This window comes from Hetaerina americana, unplaced genomic scaffold (assembly GCF_022747635.1).
Source record: "Hetaerina americana unplaced genomic scaffold, ioHetAmer1.1.p SCAF_6, whole genome shotgun sequence".
Lineage (NCBI taxonomy): Eukaryota > Metazoa > Arthropoda > Insecta > Odonata > Calopterygidae > Hetaerina > Hetaerina americana.
Window position 1 is genome coordinate 27,160,206 of NW_027287205.1, and position 22,587 is coordinate 27,182,792.

General features: G+C 35.1%; 1 protein-coding gene across 3 annotated transcripts; it reads left to right on the forward strand.

The window, feature by feature from the left end:
• The first annotated feature begins 2 nt into the window (after window positions 1-2).
• On the forward strand, window positions 3-22,260 carry ida (anaphase promoting complex subunit 5 ida). 3 transcript variants are annotated; one of them, XM_071594102.1, is made up of 14 exons: window positions 3-35; window positions 302-492; window positions 577-644; window positions 5,460-5,670; window positions 5,767-5,992; window positions 6,653-6,824; window positions 12,248-12,435; window positions 12,512-12,626; window positions 12,858-12,986; window positions 14,328-14,564; window positions 15,657-15,850; window positions 16,357-16,738; window positions 19,525-19,845; window positions 21,089-22,260. In XM_071594102.1, the coding sequence occupies exons 2-14, from the start codon at window positions 366-368 to the stop codon at window positions 21,197-21,199; spliced, it is 2,481 nt and encodes an 826-aa protein (XP_071450203.1). In that variant the 5' UTR covers window positions 3-35; window positions 302-365; the 3' UTR covers window positions 21,200-22,260. The 3 variants fall into 3 exon arrangements, with proteins under 3 accessions (XP_071450203.1, XP_071450204.1, XP_071450205.1); XM_071594103.1 differs by lacking the exon at window positions 3-35 and adding an exon at window positions 68-180; XM_071594104.1 differs by lacking the exon at window positions 3-35 and adding an exon at window positions 88-180 and having other exon boundaries at window positions 346-492.
• The last annotated feature ends 327 nt before the right edge of the window (window positions 22,261-22,587 follow it).

The window sequence follows — 22,587 nt, forward strand, 5'->3', positions numbered from 1 at the left end:
TGTAGGAGTTTAAGCGTAGCATGAGGTGGTGAAAGGTATTAAGACTTTGCTGTTCCAACATTGAAAGAGACATTAAATATGCTTATTTATTTTTTGAGTTCTTTGACCATATGATTCAAATATTTGAATTTTTATTAATTGAAGTGATGGGTCATTATGCCTGACTGACAGCGTAAACAAGTTCGTCACCCTATATTAGAAGAACTCCTGATTAGTTTTTGACTTTCAATTAGTGATTTGTCTTTAAGCTGGAATATTGATGGCTTAATTTTTGGCTATTGATATGGAATTTTATTCATAGGATTGAAATATGTTGTATTGTAAATATTACTACGTTTGCATTAGATGAAGCTAACAAATTAAAAATGTCATCGTCGAAAGAAGGACTTAATTTTGGTGTTATGCAGAAAAAGTCGGTTAAGGAGAATATTACGCCGCACAAAATTGCTGTAGTCCTTCTAATTTTAGAATACTATTACATAAAAAAGAAAGGTAATTTTGTTGAAAGGCTTAACGACTAAAAGTTTTTTCTTCATTTGCATAATCAATCTGTACGGTGTTTATCTTCTCTTTCAGCTAAGCCAAACACGCTGACTCCGAGGAATAGAACTGACTTTTGTATGCTAATGTTGAAACTTATTCAGGTAAATTGAATGTTAATTTTGTTTACCTAAGAGCGTGGTAGTTAAGTAGGTTGACAGTTAGGGTACTGACCGGGAGCCTGAGTGACGCCTTACCTAAGTTGTGTAAATCTTGGAATACCAGATATTCGTGTGCGGCACGAGAAGAGCCTGCTCCTCCCCCACTTCCTGACGTGATAGTTTAAACATGAAACAAGCGTTTGGATTTAAGAATAGGCGAATTCTACCGTTTTTTTTCAATTCAAATTTCAGGGGAATTACCAGTTACTATGGTTCGTGTTTTAAATTTCATAGGCTTGAGTTATTTAATACTTATACCGAAATATAATTTTAAAACATATCTCTGCTTAATGTTCTTTTCTGTAGTATTAACAATGATTAAGTGCATTGCTAATAAATTAATTCCATGAGGTAATCCCATGTGATTATGTATTTTTGGTAAAAATTGAGTAGCTGACGGCACAAATTATGGGGATCTTTCAAACTTGTTTTCATCCAGAGCCTAATTAGTGTTTTTTTGTTGATAGAAATAGCTGTTTTATATTTGAAATTAGTTAGTAGCCCATGATAAGTAACATTGCCATGGTAGAAAATGGGTCTGTTCGTATGATTATTGTATTGAAGTATGAGTAACAGTTTTCAATGACTGCCCTAACTCAGACTGCACCTGATATAAATAATGCATACCATCTCGAGAAATGAGAGCCAATAAATAACTATTACCAAAAGTATGTGCTACAGTTTCATTTCTGGTACAGCTGAGCAGGGAGAAATAGATCACTTTTACAACCTTGAGGTTTTGTCGCTGTCAAATTGTCTGGAGGCTTAGGCTTGGTGAACTTGGAGGTTGATTACATCTGATATCTAACTAGCTGTGAATATCTTAATTAGAATAATTAGCTCAACAAACTGACCTAAGAATATTTCCCTTATAAATTCAACAGAAAGGCTTGGGCCTTGGTATGTTTTTCCCACTTTTCCCCATCCGAATATAGGGTGCATTTAAATTGTAATAGTTGTTCGAAATGCATGCATATTAACTTTATTTTTTATATGGCCACACTTTTGTTTCTAGTAGTTTTGATATTGTGAATTAAGGTTCAAACTCCAGTATAAAATTCTGTCACTTGGGATTTAAGTTGGCTGAAGTTTGTAAACTCTTCTATTTCTACAAATATTTGAGACATAAGCCAGCTCTTGAGGTTTATTGACATTATGATTGCACATTTTGTCATCATTAATGGAATGGGGCACAAAAGTTGTTTCCCTTGTGGTTATATGGTAGAAAGCTCGCTCCAGTGGCATTCTCTGTCTATTCGAGCTTTTTTCTACATACTATATACAGCACACAATTTACCTTATCCTAAGATGCTGTTGCAATGCCGAACAATTCTGGTATTGGATTTTGCATTGAATGATCAACCATCAAATAATGATTTGCTCTAATATTTAGCCACATACCTCTTAGATGTTACGAATCAGTCCGTATAGACACTTTCTAATTTCCTCCTGCATTTTCCTAAACCTTTTCACAGGAGTGTTGTCCATCCTCGCGTGCATATTTGATTTCATTTCCCATGATGCCCTCTCTACTTTAATTTATTTCAATCTATTTATTATTCTACCTTAATCTATTTCATCTGGGAGTATGCCTGGACCTAAGCTATCTTCATCTAAGTCATATTCTCTTTCTATATCTAACCGTATTGGCCTAAGTTCTTCTATATATTCCCTCCATCTCTCTTAAATCTTTTCTGTTTCAACTATTAGATTACCCGACTTAACTGTTAACCAAGTTTTTCCCTTCTTACTTCTCGATAGTGTTTTAACCTTCCTGTATGGCGTACCAATTTCACCTTTTCTCTGCAAACTTTCCATATCCTCGCACTGAGTCTTCCACCATGCTACTTTAGTCTAATTTTTTACCCATCTCATTTTATTATTTAACTCTTTGTACTTCCTTCTGTCTAACTCGGTGTTTACATTTTTCCATTTTCTTCTCTCATCTATCTTTCTAATCATCTCATCCCGTGATTCATTTCCAATTAACAGTTCCTATAGCTTTTTTTGTGATGTCTATACCAAGTGCTTGTGATGACTAGCCCTCGTCTTCTGCAGAATTCAATTGCTTTCTTCCTGCAGTCATTCCTCGTAACTAAACTGTAGTCCCCCACCTTATCACCATCTCTTCCTTTGCCTGCCATTGCATTCCAATGCCCCACCACTATCAAATGTTTCCCTGAAGGAACACACGTGATTATCCTCTAACTGATAGTATACCCTATTGACTTCTTCCTCCTTATGATTGCTTGGTGGCATGTATAACTGAACAATGACTGAGTTTGTTGGTTTCTGCTTTTATCTCTACTAGTAATATTCTATCCATTGTTTTCTGTATGTTGACTACTCTTCTTCCTGCCTTTTCATTCAATATTATGACAACACCTCAATAGCTCTCATCCCCTACACTATATTACTCTAAAACTATCACTCCAGTTATTCTCACTATCCTTCCATCTCACATGGCATACACCTATAATATCTATATTTCATCTTTACATCTCTTGAATTTATTATTAATGCATTAAAATTTTTACTCGCATGTACAGTGATTATCACATTACACTGGTTGAAGATAGCAATAATTTTTTTTGAACCCCAGTTAAATCCTCTGCTACATTTGTACATACTTAAAATTAATTTGAAAATATGCATTTGAAGACTTTTGTCCTAACCTCATGTGGCGGCTCTATTAGTGGAATGTAGTCATAGTTAGTCTTTCAAATACATGCTCTGCTTCTACATTTACATCTACATCATATCCCGCAAGCCGCTGCAAGGGCGTGTGGCGGGGGGTGTTCGGTCACCAACTGTAAAAAGGAACAATACCACATGCAAAACCACACATGGAAAATTACACCCACAGCAGTGCACACACTCATGCAAAAATCCCTTCATCCAATACTCATGCAAACACATATGCCATAAATCAACAAACAACTGCACCCCAGGATACATCACGACGAGCACTTCTAAGAATATAATTTGTAATAATTTTGAATATTTATTAGGCAAAACAGGAGACCCTTAACCAATAGTTACGGCCATGCATATTAATAGTTGCATGACTTAATTTGGTTTTAATTTCATCTTGACTAAATTAATGGGAATTGTTCAAAATACTATGCCAATCCTGGTCTCATTGACAATACTATTGCTGCTCAATTACTGGTTACCGATATGATTTTTATTATTTCTATAATCAAGTTAATCACAACACATCTATAAGTAATGAAGTCTTCCCAAAAATACATAGTCCACTGTATAATCTAGATAAATCTATAGTTTTGAATCTTATTGAAGGAGTAGTATAGTATGGCTTTAAATTGGCCTGAGTATGGTTTTAAACTGCTCTGCCTTGTAAGAATTGGCTGCCTACATTAATGTAGTTGTCACCAGATTAAACCAATCTTTATTAGTTAAGAACACTTTAGGAAGTTCAATAATGTTCAAGGAAGTACAGCACAAGGTGTATTGAAATTCTGAAGTCAAATAACTTTTTTCTTAGAACTGAGAATAGATGGAGTAATTTGTTTTTGCGTAAAATATGTTGGCTCTCTTCATCAATACAAGAATTGCACAGTTTGATAGTCTCTCACAGATTAATACAAGAGTTCACAGAGTCCGTTGCTTACACTAGAGTGAGAAGTGTTTTCAATTCTTAAAATGGCATATTTCAGAATGAAAGAACAGTGTGTGATTATCTTTCCTTCATGTGATTGGTTTAACTTTCAATTTTGCTTGACTATGCCATCAATTTAGTTTGACTTACTGTGATGGTGTTGTGGATGTGACAAATGTGTTTTTTTGGTGTGACAGAAGGCTCTATGTTGTATGACAGGGAACCCAAGAACCCTCAGCCCCTGACTATCAGTAATTTTACTGTAGGCCAAGAGGTCCCATTTAAAAGCATTCTCAGTGTCCATGGAATCAAGATTTTGGCTCTGTGAAAAATGTGTACATCTACGGGGAGTGTATGTTAAGTATATGTAACCGATGTTTCAACTTTCTATTGAGGTGATTCATAAAAAATAATGGGCCTTAGAACTAAGAGCGAAACTCTTATACTTTTAATGCAAAGTTTTGCAGCAAAAGTCATTCTTGTTATCCATCTATGATTAGAAATGTGTCCAACTATCAAGACTCTGCTGACTGACAGATGTGAAGGCTGCCCATCATACATAAGAGTGCATATATAAATCCTAGTATGCAAAAATATTTCTTAAGAATAACAAAGGAAACAAATGAGTAAGTGCTAGGCATGGTTGGGGAGAAGGGAGGACTGTTGGGAGAAATCCGAAGGAGGCAGGAAAGGTGGACATAGAGTATTTTTATTGGCAATCAAATGTTGAAGACTGAGGTAGCATTAGAGGAATGTAGAGTATTTGGTGAACAAGGACGGAGTAGGAATAGGATAGGTATGCGTAAGGAATGAGTTGGGAAGTATGCTGACTTGAAGAGGGTTGTGGATGTAGTATTGGATTACAGGTTGTGTTTCACTAGGAGAGGCAAGGGAATAGTCATTATACCAACATGTAGCCTGTGGCCATCAAAAAGCTGCCTGGTATTGTTACACTTTTAATAATTACGTAATGCTGCTTTGTGTTGTTTTTAATGCTTTATTCATCGGTGATGGATGAAAGGAAGATGAATATTGAAAAATGCTTTTGAAGCAAAAGATGAAAGAGTAATTAAGTTAGTGTTAAATAATGACTGATTAACATATTATCAAAGTAAAACATTGTTAAATTTTTTCAGTGTCCTGATTTAGATTTGGAAGAACTCTTGTCGCTGTTAAAAACTGGGAAGTATGCTCTAATCTCTGCTCACGTGGAAAATTTTGAGTGCCAGTTGATGGATGTTTACAGGAAAGGGGTAGCAGGACTTCTTGACATTATTCAAAATGTCATTCAGATATTAGTGGAGCCTACTCAACTTTCTCCTGTTGTCAACAAAAGTAGTGTAATTGGTATGTTATATATTTAACAATTTCACATTCTTCCTGTAATTATGAAATTTTTATTCTCTAATCGTGACCATTATAATATTTTTCTTTCTCAAACAGGTTTGTACCTCAGGCGAATCATTGTGTGCATTGATAAATTGTCCTTTTCACAAGTTGTAAGAGCTTATCAAAATTATAAAATTTACTATGAAAAGGCTCAAGGAGAACAAGGTCGGAGTAAGGAACCAAAGGCATCTCAAAAGTCAGAGCAGGATGTGTGCATGACCATTTGCAGTGATGACACTTCTATTGAAATTGATTCCACGTGTATTGATACTGAAAAGACGTATGTACACATTATGTCCAATCCTTGAAAACTTTTTTGAGATTTTTATGATATTTGGAAACTTAAGAGTCATCTCTTTAGCATGAAACTGGTAAATTTTAGTAAATGTGCCATTGGTATGTTACACAGTGAAATTCAAAATTTTGCTGAATAAATCATGAATATTTACAACTTTTTGGCCTTAAAATGGCCTTTGGCCTTAGTGTAGAAGAATAAAAATTTTAAATAGAATTAAATACATAACTCATTTAAGTTTAGTTAATGATTACATTGTCACCTATCTATCCTGTCACTTGTGAGCTCTTAACTTCAAAGGGTCCTTAAATCTGTTTTGTTGGAATACTAATGAAATGAATATGCAAAGACTTTCGTGAAACTTGCAGATATTTTGGGCCCAGAAGGTGGCCCCTTCATAAGCAGAAGAAGGGACCACCTAATGGGCAAAGTGTTTGTTATTAGTGTCTAAGTATATATCTGTAGATGAATATAAATAAAGAGATACAAATACCTTAGGGTATGGAAGTGTAAATATAATTTAATACATAAGGCTTTGAAGTAAAGTTAATAATTACGTAATCACATATTCAGTAAAGATCTAACCCTAGGGACTGGAGTTTTATCTTACCCTGATGAACATTAATTACTCTGTGTGCTTTGCAGTGCATTGTGGCGTTATGTGGACGTAGGCTGTTGGTCACGTAGGCAGGCGGAACTATTCATTGCCCAGCAGGCTGCCCTTTTGGAAACCGATGAAAGTGCTGCTCTGCCACCGCCAGTATTGCAGGAACAAATGCTTAACTTACTGAAAGCTAATCCGAAGTGTGCAGAAGCAGTAAGTGTGCCAATGACATATTGAATAAGGACATATGCAATTTCTATGAAGAGGTTTGCAATGAAACAAAAATATATTGAAAAATCCTCACAAAATTGTGGTTCCATTTTTTGGCTTTTTTCTCATTCTCTGGGCAACATATTCGGTGGCCCATTTGGCCCAGAGACCACCATAAGCTACTCCTGGCTTGTTGTCAAGTGTCTCCAACATTGAATCACCTCTGTTTACAATAGTCATGGCCGTAGTTGGTATTCGAACTTACATCCTTTAGATTAACAGGCAAGCACTCACCTGACTAACCGTCAATAATTTAATGTCTGGTTATACCTCATCTTTTGCAAGGGTGACACTCCTCATGACATAAAAGACCAAATCACTTAAATAAAGTAGTTTATGTGATAGGAAATATAGGATTTGTTTCCAATTCCAGCGGAAAATTTTACTTTGCAAAACTCCCTGCTTTGGTGAGTATTTTGAATTAAAGTAATAACAAAACAGATGTCAAAGGAAGAGGTACAACAAAGTTCCATGAAAAAATGTTAGAAAAATTAAGTTTATTTTAAAGTTTTCTGATGTAATCAGGGTTTAAAGATCATTGTTGCATGACTTAAAGGGTCAAACATTGCTACCTGGAATAAGTACATTGAACATTGAGTTTTAAAGATAAAATATTTTCCAAGGAAAAACAGAAGAATAATCAATGGAAATGAGGAAATGAATACATGTACGAGGGTGGTCCCAAAAGTACCTGGTGTAGCCTAGAGATGGCAGTAATTTTTTGAAAAATATCTCGCGTGATCATTTTTCGTTTATTATATTTCTTAATTTTATTTCAATACGTGTGATTGGTGGGCCCCTGACGCAGAGGGAAACCTCTCGTAAGCCCTGATAGAGTGAGAGTGTATGCGACTAGCAAGGATCACTGCTGCATAGTACATCCAAGCTAGAGAATGCGTGATTAATTTTCACTTTTTTAGTATTCAAAAAAATTAATTTTTTTTCCCCTCCATTTCATTGTTCTAACCGTTTGCGGTATTTAAATATTTCAATTATTTTCAGTTTTTTACTATATTTATTGTTAGTCTTATTTTCAGTTAATTATTTAATTTTATAATTTTTATCGATTTACTGTTTCTATTTTCTCCAATATCCCCCACCCATCCTTTGCCCATTAATAAGAGTACGGCTGGGGTGAACTCTTCCCATTATAAATATCTCTGTATTGGAAAGTATGTAATCTATTAAGCATATATTTCAAGTTTGAAGATGCCACATTGTTTAGTATTTGTTTGGCAGCCATCAGTAGTGAATTTGTGAAAATGGAGAAAATTGGTCCCTGTCATCAAATCCTTCCTTGTAATAACCCCTTTGCCTAGTGCAATTCTTCTCCTTGCATACCTACTACTTTGACCATTTTTGTCCAAAACACTTCCGAGATACATAAATTGTTCCACCTGCTCTAGTTTTTTCACACCTATTTTGATGTTTAGCTTAGCCTCATTCTTTCTGGTAAATCGCAAAACCTTTCTTTCATTTACATTGATTTTAATCCCATGTCTATCACACTGATTTTTTTCAATTCACTCAGCAATGCTTATAGCCTCTTCGCTTACAGACAAACTAGAGCTTGATCATCAGCAAACCTAACTGATTTTACGAATTCCCTGCCCACTTTCATTCCTACCTCCAGTTCTTACCACGCTTCTTAAATTATTTCCTCCACATATGCATTGAACTGCACCGGTGATAATGGGCAACCCTGCCTTACACCTCTTCCTAACACTGCCCATTTGGACTCTCCGTTCCCCACTCGCACCTGAGCAGTCTGAGACATCTACAGGTTGCAGATCAACCTCCTGTCCCACAATCTATTCCTATTTTCTGCAATATACTCATTAGTTTTTCCCAATTCACTCTATTAAACGCTTTTTCGAAATCTACGAAACAGGCAAATACTTCCTGGCTGTATTCTATATTCCTCTTGATTAGTGATCTGATTACTGCAATGGCATCACGCATGCCTATCTCCTTCCTAAACCCAAACTGATCGTCCCCTAAGTAATCATTTGCCCTACTCTCTATCCTTTTGTTGATGATCCTGAAAGCAACTTTAGCTGCATGGGATATCAAACTTATTGTTCTGTAGTCCTCACGTGATGTAGCCTTTACCTTTTTTGGAATAGGCACTAACACTGATCTCACAAAATCTTTTGGCCAGATTCATTCCTCATAGATACTACGAATCAGTCCAAATAGGCACTTCCTCCTGCATTTTCAACACAAGTGAATATGTCCTCTTACTGATCGTATATCCTATCAACTTCTTCCTTCTTATGATTACTTGGTGGCATTTATTCCTGAACAATGACCAAGTTTGTTCATTCTGCTTTTATCCATACAAGTAATATTCTATCTGTTGCTTGCTCAATGTTGACTATGCTTTTTCCTACCTTGTTATTCAATATTAAGGCACCCCTCATTGGTTCTCATCCTCTCCTCTGTATATTACTCTATAAACTACCACTCCAGTTATCCCCGCTATCCTTCCATCTCACATTGCATATACCTAAAATATAAAATATCTATATTTCCTCTTCCCATCTCTCTCTGTCTATTCTCTAATTTTCCTGCCCTCAAGACTGCCCTGCCACGGTTGGTTTTCTTTGCAACATTTTTGTGAGATGACAAACACAGAAGCCTTGCCTCTCCCGCTGCCGGGCACGACACATGGCCAATTGGGCTGAGCCCTGTAGTTGTCAGGACTCATATTGTATGAGGTGTCCATCATTAAGTCTTGGGAGTGATAATTGAGGTAGTTTCTCGTTGCCTTCCTCAATAGTTTTTTTAATGTGACACCATCACTCAATGGCTGCCTCACTGGGGTCAGACGCCTTAGCAGCCTGAGAAACAGACGCTGCGTGGACTACCTTTTGTCTGGCTCCTTTCCTTCAAACTATCTGGCATTATTTATCCTACCTAGAGCAATTATCATTGCTCCTGCCAGCACATCTCTAGGGCTCATCGGAAAGCACTAGTCCTTCCACCGCGTCAAGTTTGTAGTCCATTGGAAGGTCAGTTGTAAAGTAATGGTTTTGGACAAATAAGGAATATTTAATGTATTAGGTTTTTGCGCTAGTGTAATGCATTTGCAAAATTATAGTTTTTCAGAATATTTAATACAAGATAATTATTTTAACATGCAAAAAAGGAAAAAAATGGCGGGGCAAAATAAATTAAGAAAATTAATAAATTACAACAATATCAAGAAACTTCCATTGGACATTTGTGTACAAGGTTTCAAAAAAGTACATTGAAAGAAGCAAGTTACAAGTGGCTAATAAAATAAAAGTTTTGGACCAATATGGAATATTTATTGTATTAGGTTTTTATGCTAGTGTAATGTATGTGCAAAATTCTAGTTTTTCCAGAACTAAAGAGCAGTAAACTTGGTTATGTAGCCAACAATATAAAACCATTTGCTCAGCAATGTTCCTTTCGGCAGCAATTGGGAGTAAATCAAGTTGAGTTATGATAATACCATAAGAATAATTCACATATGAACATTGAGGCTGTCTCAGGAATGATAGTGTGGAAATTTTATTCTTCAAGCATATCGAGATCAAGATGGTTCAGTGGCTATCACACTGACTTCCCACTCAGAGGGCGCGGGTTCGAATCCTGGCCTCGTAGAGTATTTTTCAGTGGTATCCCGATCCCTACTTGAGGTGCTTTGTAAAGGGCACTTTGAGTGAGTATGACGTCCTTTGGATGGGAGGTTAAGCTGCAGACCCCTTGGAGCCTTTCTTCAAGAGTAGGCTAATGCCAATGCCAGGTTCCTCTCCCCCCTTCATTCTTTCCTGTCCATCCCTAATGGCGGAAATGACCTTAGCTGTCGTCCACCTTCCCTAAATATTACTACTACTTCAACCATATCAATGAGGTTCTTTTTCGCTTCCGAATGAATTTCATCCAGTGCAACCAATTGTTCTTGGGTTGATACTTTCATCTAGCTATCATTTGAAAGGTCTACTATCAGATTGAAGACTGAAATCACTATGTTTATTCACATAAATTCAAAGAATATGTATGATGTCATCGAGAGGGTATTAATTACTGATAACTGCGGCTAATTCTTCTGTAGCATAAAAACTCAACTCTGGGATGAGGCAGGAATGCTTATTATAATGTAGGATTTATAACTACCGCCATCTCATCAGAACAGTGCCTCTACATGTGCATCCCAGAATTCTACATGTTCTGAGTGCATAGTGTCACATGTTTAAAACTTAATGTGAAATTTTTTGTTTGTGATCAAAGATAGGTGTATGAAACTCAAAATTTCAATAAACTGAGGGTTAAAGTTGGGTAAAATTAGCAAATGAATAAATTGCTCAAGTTATGGTCTACATTACTCACCTTTCCCTCTCCAAGATTCACTGATGATTATTTAAAATGCGTCATCATCAGTATTTCAATCCAGGGATTGGTTTGCTACAACGCATATCTTCCATTTTACTGTATTTGAATACAAGGCAAGGCTGCATATTCTTGGGAAAATAATGTGGTGGTTTCCCATTGCCATTCACATGGCAGTACTGCAGCCGATATGGTGAACCCTTTACTCTTGCCTGCAACTGATGCGGGGACGACACACTGGGTCTGCACCACCAGTGCGTAATGGTGAAACTGTTGCCTTTCACCATGGGTTCAGGGTTGTTTTTTAGTGAGGGTCTTTTTTCTTGTTGCCTCGTTCCAAAATACCATTGTTGTGGTTTTTTTCTGTTCATGTGTGCTTGTCTTAAATTGCATATAAAGCTAAAATAAAGTTGGAGGAAAGGAAAATAAATTCTTGGCAAAGTAGGTGAGAAGAGATGGCTGTTGAGAGCAAGTTGGAGAATTCAGGATAAGTGGATGCAAAAGATATTGAGAAGCAGTGGGATGCTGAAGAAATAATTTTTTGGTAGTCTACAAAAATATTTTTAAAGTTCATGGTTTTAACTATTATTCACCCTAGGTTTCTTAATGTCATTTTTTTTAAATGTTGGTGTAAGAACCGTTTCATTGCTAAATTTTACAGAATGTGATTAAGTTTTTTAAATATTCCATGAATTACGTGCTCCTGAGATAAAAAATCTCTGAATGGGTGAAAATGGGTCCACATTGTACGGTCAAATAAGAAACTTTCACCTGTGCAAAATTTGGTCTATTTGAGTATGAAATTGTAACTAATTGGGAATAAAATTCACTAAAATGGACATTAAGCCTTGAGAAATCAACTTATATCTTGAATCGGTGTTTGTTTATTTTTTACTATCATGATAACTAGAAAATGATGTATGAACTTTATATTTCTTTGTAACCCATATTTAATGAATCTTTTTTTTTTATTTATTGATCTTTTATTCTGCAATTCTTTTCTTTAGCACTATCTCTGTTACCTCAATTGCATGAGGGTGAAGGAATTCTGTGGTGCAGTACATAGCCTTCATCACTGTTTTGATCGAAGCACTGTTGTTGCTGACAGTAAAGGAATCACACAGGATGAAAAGAACAAAGGCTTTCGATATGCTGCTCTGAACCTAGCTGCATTGCACACACAGTTTGGACATAAGTGTGTATACTTTTCAATAATGGTACATAAAAAACCTTATGATTAATGAATTAATTTTCATTTAATTATCTTTCAGGGGGCGTGCGATGAATATACTAAATGAAGCAATAAAGATAGCCCATGAAGCAAATGACAATGTATGCCTTCAGCATGCACTAACATGGCTGTATAAACTGGCAGATTCAAATAAAGTAAGTATGTTTTTTTTTCATTAGTAGAGATTCGGGTATAATAGGGTGTTTAAGACTTGTATTACTTATGTACTGATTAAGTATTGAGTCTCTTATTATTTTTTTAGTTATATTTGTCCTGGTAAGGTTGTCCTGGAAACCTTTTGTTTGACTGAAATCATTGTTCCTTGTTTCAAGATATCCATTGCTATGTAAATCTCTTGACCTAATTGAAATTTCCCCTCTTTTCAGAAATTACTCATTCAGCGTTCAATATCCAAGAGCAGTGATTTGGGCTTGATGTATTTGGCATCATTGGGAATGCAATCTCTGGCCCAGTACGAAGGGTGCAACGGTGGGAAACCTTCATCGGTGTTTGAGGTGAATAGTGCTGAATTTATTTGATTTGTGTACTAGAGTGTAGTCTTGCTAATGGTAGATTTGAACTGGTGCAATGATTTTATACAGTCATTAGAAATTACATGAATGAAGAGAGTTCATAGAAAAAGTCTGGAAAGGATGAAGAATATGAAGAAAACACTGCAAATTCCACATAACTTTTTATTAATAATGACTATGACTAGTTAATTGTATATTCTTAACCGATTTTTATTACTGAACTGTAATATCACGACCTGATGATACTATGTTGCAATATTGTTCTTTACTTCCTTTTCAAGATGAAATATTTTCACTAATTCAAGTCTCAAATTATCTCGTGCGCCTAAAACATTGATTAATCATGAATGTGGAATGGAAAGTTGGGCAGCATAATTCTACGTCATTTGTTTAGAGCCACTTTGTTAGCTGCAGGGATTATTCAGACAGTAATACATATTTGATTATGTGACTGTGTGGTAATCTAAGCATCTGCTTAAACAGTATTGAGAAATTATGGAAAAAAGATGTTATGAGTAAGATTAAAATATTAAGTGGAATAACAGAGTTGCAATTTTTCTTTCCATGACGGATAATTTCCACAAAATCAAGCCTAAAATTTCAATTTTAGTGTTGAGAATGTTTGAGGGTTTTGATATTTGGACGTTTTAACGAGCTTTGCACTAGAAGACCTGATAAACTACTTATTTGTGATTTTAATAGTTTCATTTAATGACCTTCTCATTTGCAAAAGATTGAGAACACTTTTTCCCTTCACTTTGCTTGCAGTCTGCCACCATTTCTTTTGTAAACTGGACAACTCAGCGAGTATTCTTCCTTTATTTTCTATTCCTTTTTTGATTTAGTTCATGTGGTTTGTGGTAATAGATTGATTAATCATTGCATTCATGAAGTATCCTGATGTGTTTTCATGGATATTCATATAACTTTATTTCAACAATAATTTTCAAATCTTGGCGATGCAGTACCAATGGTGTATTTTTATTATGTTTGTATGTATTTGCAAAACATGTTGGTTCTTAATTCATGTTTAATAATTTTTTTTAATTCTCTTATTTTTTAAATATGTTGCATTTTCTATTTGGTTTTTTTAATATCTCCTCTTCTTGTGATATGCACACTTTTCTGTTAAGAGAGAGAGATTGTAAAATGACAGTAGGATAGTTAATACAGGAATCCAAATCCTGTAGAATCCAAATTTTTTGCCATATGATAGAAAAATTAGTTTTCATGCCATTGCAGGGTACATTTGTGTAAGTACATGCTTACTTGTAAACGGAAGTGCTATTTTTTGAATGAATGGAATTTCTTTTTGTCTTTCAGTTGGTGACTGAGAGTGACGTACTAAACTGTCAGCATTCAATGGGAGATTTGGCAGCAAGCAGCTATGCTTTGAAAGCTGCCTTGTGGAACCTCTATGGGAAGACTGAGATGGCATCTCTGAACAGCCAGTTACTATTGCTTCTCAATACGAATGATGAGACTCCTGGTTTAGTGGGAGGAAACTCTGAAGGGCTGTGCTTGGCCATTTGCAATGTGACTCACTACTTCATACATGAGGTATTGAAATTTTACTGCAATGTCTTTGGCCTTTTTGTATAGAAATGTAATGGTGCCAAATATTAAAATTTCTTATCCCAGTGATTTATGATCCCATATTTAACCGTGTAAAATGAAATAACTGCTTTTATTGTACCAAAGTAATCAGATTCTCAAGAAGTAAGAATAACCAAGTTAAATATTAGAGGAGGAAGGAATAAAATAGAGCAAGTGGAGCATTTTGTGTATTAGTGCTGTTTTTTAGAGGAAAAGATGTATTGCGATGGGGCATTAAGAGAAGAATTGCCTTAGCAAAAGAGGTAATAAATAGTCATTAGTGATTGTCCAAAGTCATCAAGGCCTTTAAAACGGGTAGACTCACTTGATTAATTGATTATCTTTGTATCCACTTTTTTGTATTAGGCCATCTCCCTATCCATGAATAATTTTAATTGCAGTAGTGTCCATGGATTGACCGAAAGAAAGTTTTGAACCGGGGATAAGCTGAATGAAACCAGGATGGAAGTCATCTATCATTTTCATCATCATTGTAATTTTTGTGCTCATGCAACAATCAAAGCGTTAGTTTCACTCATAATTACCTTTGCAACTGGACTTGTTCATGAATTTTAGCTGTACAGGGCATTCCATGCAAATGTCTCACTAGGAAAGAGCAGTTAAGAGTAGGGCCCTGAGATTGTTGATTGTGCACTTTTTTGCCGCGGGGCCCAGTTTAATGTTCATAAGAATAGAAATACCACTATGATTTTTATGAAAAGGGAATATATTAAAAAGGATAAGTGAAAATTAGTACAATAATGATCAAAGGAGAATTAGTGGGAAGGTAAAATATGTGCAGAATCTGATTCTTATCCTAACAAGCTTTGTCCTGCCTGTCCTAATCACTTGTCTGTAGATGATGTGTGAAAAAGTATTGTAATTGTGCAGTTGTGGTACTGTCAGGTGTCATTTTTTTGTTCATATTTTACGTACATATGTTCTTGATCTGATAAAGTGGAGAAGGATGTGGACTTTGTCATAGTGTAGAGGATAATTGGCTCAAGCAGATGGACCTCTGACATGCTAATCGTTCTGCTCTGTTTGCGTTTCAAGGGTGAATACAATTTGGCCATGGTAATTCTACAGCTGGCGAGGGAAAAATTTCCACATGGATCTCTCTCAACTCACTGGATGCTAAGTGAGCAGATATTGACTTTCACCCATGCACAGAACAACTGTCAATGGCACATTGCTGAACAAGCTGCAAAATCAATGGCATCACTTGATCCTTGGGAAAGCAAGCTAAGGTAATATTTCACTTTTATTTCCAATCAAAAGGGTGCTCTGTAATGATGTTGTGAATTACATTAATTGATTTTGCGATACTTGACTGACAGCATTTGTTGTCACTGGATACAGCTTAGTTAGTCAAGCTAATATTATCTGAATTAAGTCAGTCCCTGATTTCATCCTTTCACAACCAATTACAGTGAAACTTAGATTTTCCTCTCACTCATTTTAAGTTTCTCCATGAATTTACACTCCTTTTATTTAGCCTTAAAAAACAGTGCTAGTACTGATATGTTTTTATGTATTTATAAGCTTATATTTCCGTTGAATTTACTTCTATATTTTTGATGCCCTGATATAATATTTTGTTTAAATTGTTTATGCATTTTCATTTTATGTTTAAAATTGCCCGATTTCCTATTGAAATATTGATTGGTGTTTTTGATGGTGCATACTCAAATAGTAAGGCAAACAAGCACATGTGATTCTGTATGCCTTCTCTACATTTCCATTGTATCCGCAGGATGATTGAACTATATGTTGCAAAAGGGGAGCACCCGAATGCCCACAACCTTGCACAGAGAGTCCTAGCACAGTGCCAGAAGTGGATGGAGACATGTGGTGTGGATGATTTGGCAGAGTGTAAGGATTCTACACCCATAACCAAAGGGGATTCAGGGGTAAATTCCAAGATGGAGAATCCTGAGGAACCACTCTCTCCACCCTCATTATCAAAGCCACTGCCCACTGTGCCTGTACGTGCCCTCATACTTCTGGCTGAGTCCAACTTTGAAGTCAATTCTAGGGCAGCTGTTTCATACCTCACGACAGCCCTGTCTTTGGCCCATTGCCACCACCTCGAGTACTTCTCTGCCATCGCTGGTGTGGTTATGGCTGATCTTCAGGTGGGTTTCTGTTTTTAATGCCCTGCCTTTTTGAACCACGCAGTTTAATGGAAATCCAGTTTTATTTTCTCTAGTTAATTAATTGTGAGCACAGGGTGACTTTATTAAACGGTTTCATTTCTGAATACATTTCTTTATTGTATCTATTCCTATGCTCTGATTTTTCTGCAAAAAATTGCTTTAGTCCTGAAAAGTGAATGATTATTTGAGACCCTTTTTCAAAAGAAAGTAATGAGATTAATTGGCAGGCTCTCCACAAAAGCAAGCATAAATAAAAGGCCTGGATAATATGAAAGGTTTGAAAAAATTAATTGACTCATGTGAAAAAATTAACCTTTACGGAGGTGAACAAATAAAGTTATTGGCTTGGTGATTTCTAAATAATAATTAAGTGTATAACTTCAAAAATAAATCTAAAAAGCTGCATTTATTTGTACATTTTCAAATGAATTGCAATGATTTCTACGAGATATGTTTGTTGTATGAGCTACAATTCTAGTGCCTACCAATTAAAGAATTTTGATTGCCAAACTCCCGCTAGAATCGGCCAAATTGACTGAAATTCTAAACTTGCAAAATTAAATTTTTTGTCTAGAAACCGAGGAAAAGCCTAGAGAAATTCATAGGTAGAAGTCTTGGAATTGGGGTTCAGTTATTTTACTAAATGTCAATGTGATTTATTGTTTCCCAAGTTTTTGATTGATTGAAATATCTTTTTCTTTGTATCGGCCAAGCTTTGTTTATCACATATTTAATTTTTAACCACTTTTATGGAAACTAAATGTTTCAACAATTTACCCGGCATGCACTGTCACAAGGTAATCTTATTCATGCATGTATAGCCATGGTCTATGAACTTAAAACCAATTTTAAACACAAAAGATGATTTATACTATATTTCTTTCAAGATATATATAATTATGAAACTAGAAATAGGCAGGAATTTGTCATGCCTCATAATCTTCCTTTGTTTGTTAATTAGCCATTGTACGTGAGGTGTCAATTATTTAAAAGTTACCTTAATTGATAAAAAATAAGAATGGTTTTGTTAGTTTTCAATCAGAATTTAAAAAGTATTTTCAGGGTAATTACTTCTATACAGTTGATGAATTTCTTAGATTGCAATTGAGTGTATTTATTCTGTTTAACTAATATTGTATCTGCTGTGCTCTTGTATTTTGTCTTTTCTTTTCAAATAGATCTTATATGTGTATTTACATACAGTAAGCTCTCAACCATCCATGTGTGGGTTATCCATTTTGAGGATAATCCATGCTATTCTCTTCCCAGCTCATTCAAACTTTAATAAAATTAATATCAAAAATAATTTAATGCTTTGAAACTTTAGGATACTTTTTTTAGTTTACAAGTTTGAAATATCTGGGGTTTCTTAAAAGTGTTTAATTTCACAAAATTAAAAGTTGTCAAATTTCTAGAAACTGCAGGAGATGCCTCAACAGTAACCTTTTGACAGAGTCATCCGCTAACATGCATTAGAATGCAACAATTGCAGAGTGTAAAAATCATTCGCCTTGACCAGGATCCCAGTCAAGGCGAATGATTTTTACACTCTGAATTGTTGTATTGTAATTAAAAGTAGTCATTAATATTTTAGTTTTAATTCAAACATTTTTGTACTATCTCTACTTTCCCTTATCGCTTCCCTTACGTTCATTAGCCCTGGTAATTCCATATCATCCTTAAAGGTGAGCAAATACATAGTTATACTGAGCAGCAATTAAGTTATTAACTATCTAAGTTGCGTTATTTTTAATGTTATGATAGGATGAATATGAACCTGTATTAGCGATCATTTGTCAATAATCAAGCCAATTTGCCAATAGCAAGTAATCACAAGGAATAACAAAAGGAGATTTTCTGTGTGTACGATATATGCATTGATATCATGACTATATTTTCCATGTATTTCAGTTATCCTTGTTTTTCAATTATCTCTTTTTCATCATGCATCTATTTGCACTGATAATCATTAGTTTACTGTATCTCCGAGACCAGTAAAACTACTTGGGAGAGTCAAGTGAAAACCTTCAAAGTTGTGAATTTTTTTTGACATCATAATTTCTTGAGTACCAAAGATTCTCAGTTACATTACTTCATATTTACTTCCTATGGTGTGCATTAGTGCAATCATTCTAGCACTTGGAAAGTTCATGATAACTCTAGAAATACCATGGCTTGAACTGCTATCAATTCCAGTGGTGTCAATATTTGGTATGCCTGACCTCGTCAAAGGGAATCTCTTGAAGGAGAAATGCTCTTTAGGAACTGCCTAGTTCACATGTGAACTTGTTTGAGTGACATACTTTCTTTCAATGATGAATTTCAATTTTTCTGTGTAATTCACGACAGCAGTTAGTTTCTTTGAAAACCTTTAGAAATATTAAGATACTTGTTCTAGTTAACCCGATCAATTTGTTACAACTTTTACTATTAATTTCAATTGAATGAATACCTAAGTAAATGGCTGTATTACATGTACTATATTTTTAAAATGGACCAACTGTGTCATTGTCTACTTGATAAAGTGAGATTTGAAGTGTCCTTGATAGTGTCAAGTTGTTGAAATGATGGTCTGTTCATTTCGGAAATGCAGTGTGAACATTTTAGGGATGTTTATTGTTGTCACCCTTAGAAATTTACTTGAGAAGAGATCACACTGATATTTAACTGCCAAAAGCACTCGTTCCGAACATTTATGTATTATTCATGATAGGTTTTTGAAATGAAAAAGGTCAACCCCTGTGGAATTTTTTGATTCATTCCAGCTGAAGATGGGATTAGCATCACAGGCCCTGGGTGTGCTGGAACAGTGTTTGCCAGTGGTTTTGTCTCATGGGAGTCGATTCATGAGAGCCAAAGCCATGTTGGTGCTAATGCAATCTAAACTAGCTGCCAGTGCCACACTGTCACAAACTTCGTCACAGCAAGATGTGGTTTCAATGGGAGAGGAAAAGGTTACTACTCCAATGCAACCCGCAAGGAGGAAGGAAGTGGTTGAGGAGTGCAGCAAAGTGCTCGGGGGTGTAAAAGCAGACTTCGAGAAGGTCGAAAGCATTTCCATGCTAAAGGATATCCTTGTACTTCAGGTATGAGGGGAATTGTTACAATGTAATTGGTTTAATGCTCTCGAGAGAAAATATGCTTTTTGTGATTATTATTCAAATGAATTAAAAGGGGGAATTAAAGCATATGTTTTCTGAACTTTATGAAGGCAGAAAAGTCTTGTCACAAATTGTGTTCTCATATGGGCCATCCATATACATAGTTACAATGCCTAAAAACATTATTTTTATTTTATGCCAGGTTTTTACTTGAATGTTGACATTCCTTTTGTAATAGTTGCATTTTATGAAAAATGTCACCTACTATAAATGTATGGTTTGTTCTCGGTGACATTTGTGAAAGATTGAGGTTTAAGGCTCAACCTCTAAATAGTTATAACCGACAAATTTTTCATTTTTGACATGTGTTTAATGTTGGTTGATAACAGAAAATCATAATAATATTTAAAACCATAGCATCCCAAATGTGTATGTATATGTATGTAGAAACTGTTGAAATAAGATATCAGGCCTTTGTAAGATGTTAGCTTACAAATACTCCTAATAAAAATTTAGAGCAAGCACTTTAATTTGTTTCTGCCATTATGACTATTTTTTAAATCCTCAATTTATATTACTTTCCATGTTTAACCAATGCAAAATGGAAATATGTATGTGTAATAACTGTGTACTAACTTTATCCTTGATTTATTATTAATGGAACTGATAATTTTTTAAGTTAAGTGTCTTTAGAATGTTTAGTTATCCAATGAAGTTACACAGAAAACAAAACTTTTTTCCATTCTTCCAATACATAATTCATTATCCAAACTCTCTGGTCTATTATTTTTATCATATTGTTCCTCTATATATTTTTCAATTGACTAGAACCATGCCATATTTGATTTATATATTACCTTTTGCATCTTTAGTGTTATAAATGGAATTTTTTCTCAACATCTTTTCCTTTCTTGCATTAAAAGAAGGATGTTGGGAAAGCGAGATAAAGAGATGAATTGGGTGGGCATTTTTAATGGAATTAAGGGAGGTAGTAAATGTGCAGATAAAGAATTGTTGTAACATTTGGATTTTTGAATGTTTTTTGTCATGTTAGTTGGTCCTTTTGAGTACAGCTGTGGGTAGTGTATGGGTCCATCAAAATCCTACCCAAATCCTTCTGATAATATTCCATGATTCAAACATTGAAGGTCATTGAATGTTTTCCCTATTCTACCGTTGCTGGTTGTGAAGTACGCATTCTCTAATGGTTTTTTATTTTTTTCTTTAGGCACTTTTAAGCAAGGAGTTGGGACATGTCTCAGATTACCACAAGTGTGCTTTGGAGTACAAAGCCTTAGTTCATAATTCACCATTGTCATCATTCCCAAAGAAAGTTTGATCAAACTTGTGGGGGAACTTTTGGATGGAAGCTGTCAAATTCAGTTTTGTTACTATCACAATTTCACCAGGAAAAATAAACCATTGATAGTTGAAGAATTATGGTTGTTCAGTGATAGTGTGCAATTGGTGGTCACTGGGACATTATTGATGGGTGATTCTGATGATTTAATTTGAATAACTGAAAAGTAAAGTTATTATGATGGTACTTCTGGGCATATTGTCCAAATCTGAGAGTATGTGCATGAAAGTGAATCAATCCGGAAAATGAGGATGAAGTTTTGGGTGTGGCTGTAAGTGAATTTTGACCTTAATTCGTTAATATTCTAGTGAATAATTAAGTCATTAGGGTGTATGTATGCATATTCAAAAGGTTATCCCTGGTTTTATAGGTTCATACTTTTCTGAAGCCTGAAATCTGGTTCTTTTACCACTCTAAAGCATCCGTGTTTTACAGATTTATCGTCATATACAAGTATTTTCATCTGTTTCACTTAGGAGGAGGTCCTCCAGGTCAGAATTAAATTTTACCTGACTGACTTAGACACCACAGGTATTGTGATGTTTGAAAAATATGCAATTTTACATTTTGAAATTCGGTAGGCTCTTTGCATGCATGTGTGATAATCCCAAAAAACAGTATGATAGGATGACGTTATTTTTGGGTTAGATATTATTGTGAAAGGTCTGTAAGTTGAAGTAATTGTTTGTCCAGAGATGTCGTTAAAAATGGAACTGATTTTTGTTGATTTGTGGTATTTGTGAAAATTTGCGCAAAATTGCTACTTCTTTTGATGAACATGTCTTGAGACTATAATTCATTTGATCTGTAAATGAAGCAGTGTAAATAAGAGCTTTGTGGCTCAAGTTGTGAAGGTTATTTATTGCATATTGGAGATCCTGGTTTTATTTCAGATATGATCTATGAATGAAATAGATATAGATTAATGGTGACCATATCAAAATGCAGTAAAGAGTATTTTATTATGCTCTCATCGTATTTTATACACCCGTTACATTTCTCTTTCTTACTCATCCCATCAATATAGGGAAAGGGATGTTATTTAGTTGGCATATACTACCTTGATCAAAAAGTTCCCGGAATAACCACCGTGTGGCGCTCCCATCGTTCCGATTTGAGTTCTGTTTTTTTGTTAAATTGGTACATCTGTTGTTGATATTCCCTTTAAATCTTAGTGTCATAACTTGACATTTGCAAAAGTTACGCAGCCAAGAGTACATCTATCTCTGTGTGTGTTGGCGATTTTTTACAATTGCAGAAATGGATTTAAATTTGCAACAACGAACTTGTATTAAATTTTGCGTAAAAAACGGATTTAGTGGCGCACGGACGTTGGAAATGTTGGAAAAGTGTTTCGGCAACGATTC

Bases quoted from the DNA above. Each gene is read 5' to 3' on its own strand.
- ida (XM_071594102.1), top strand. From the start codon at position 366: ATGTCATCGTCGAAAGAAGGACTTAATTTTGGTGTTATGCAGAAAAAG. The intron at 5,671-5,766 runs GTATGTTATATA...TTTCTCAAACAG, and splicing joins CAACAAAAGTAGTGTAATTG to GTTTGTACCTCAGGCGAATC. The intron at 19,846-21,088 runs GTATGAGGGGAA...TTTTTTCTTTAG, and splicing joins AGGATATCCTTGTACTTCAG to GCACTTTTAAGCAAGGAGTT.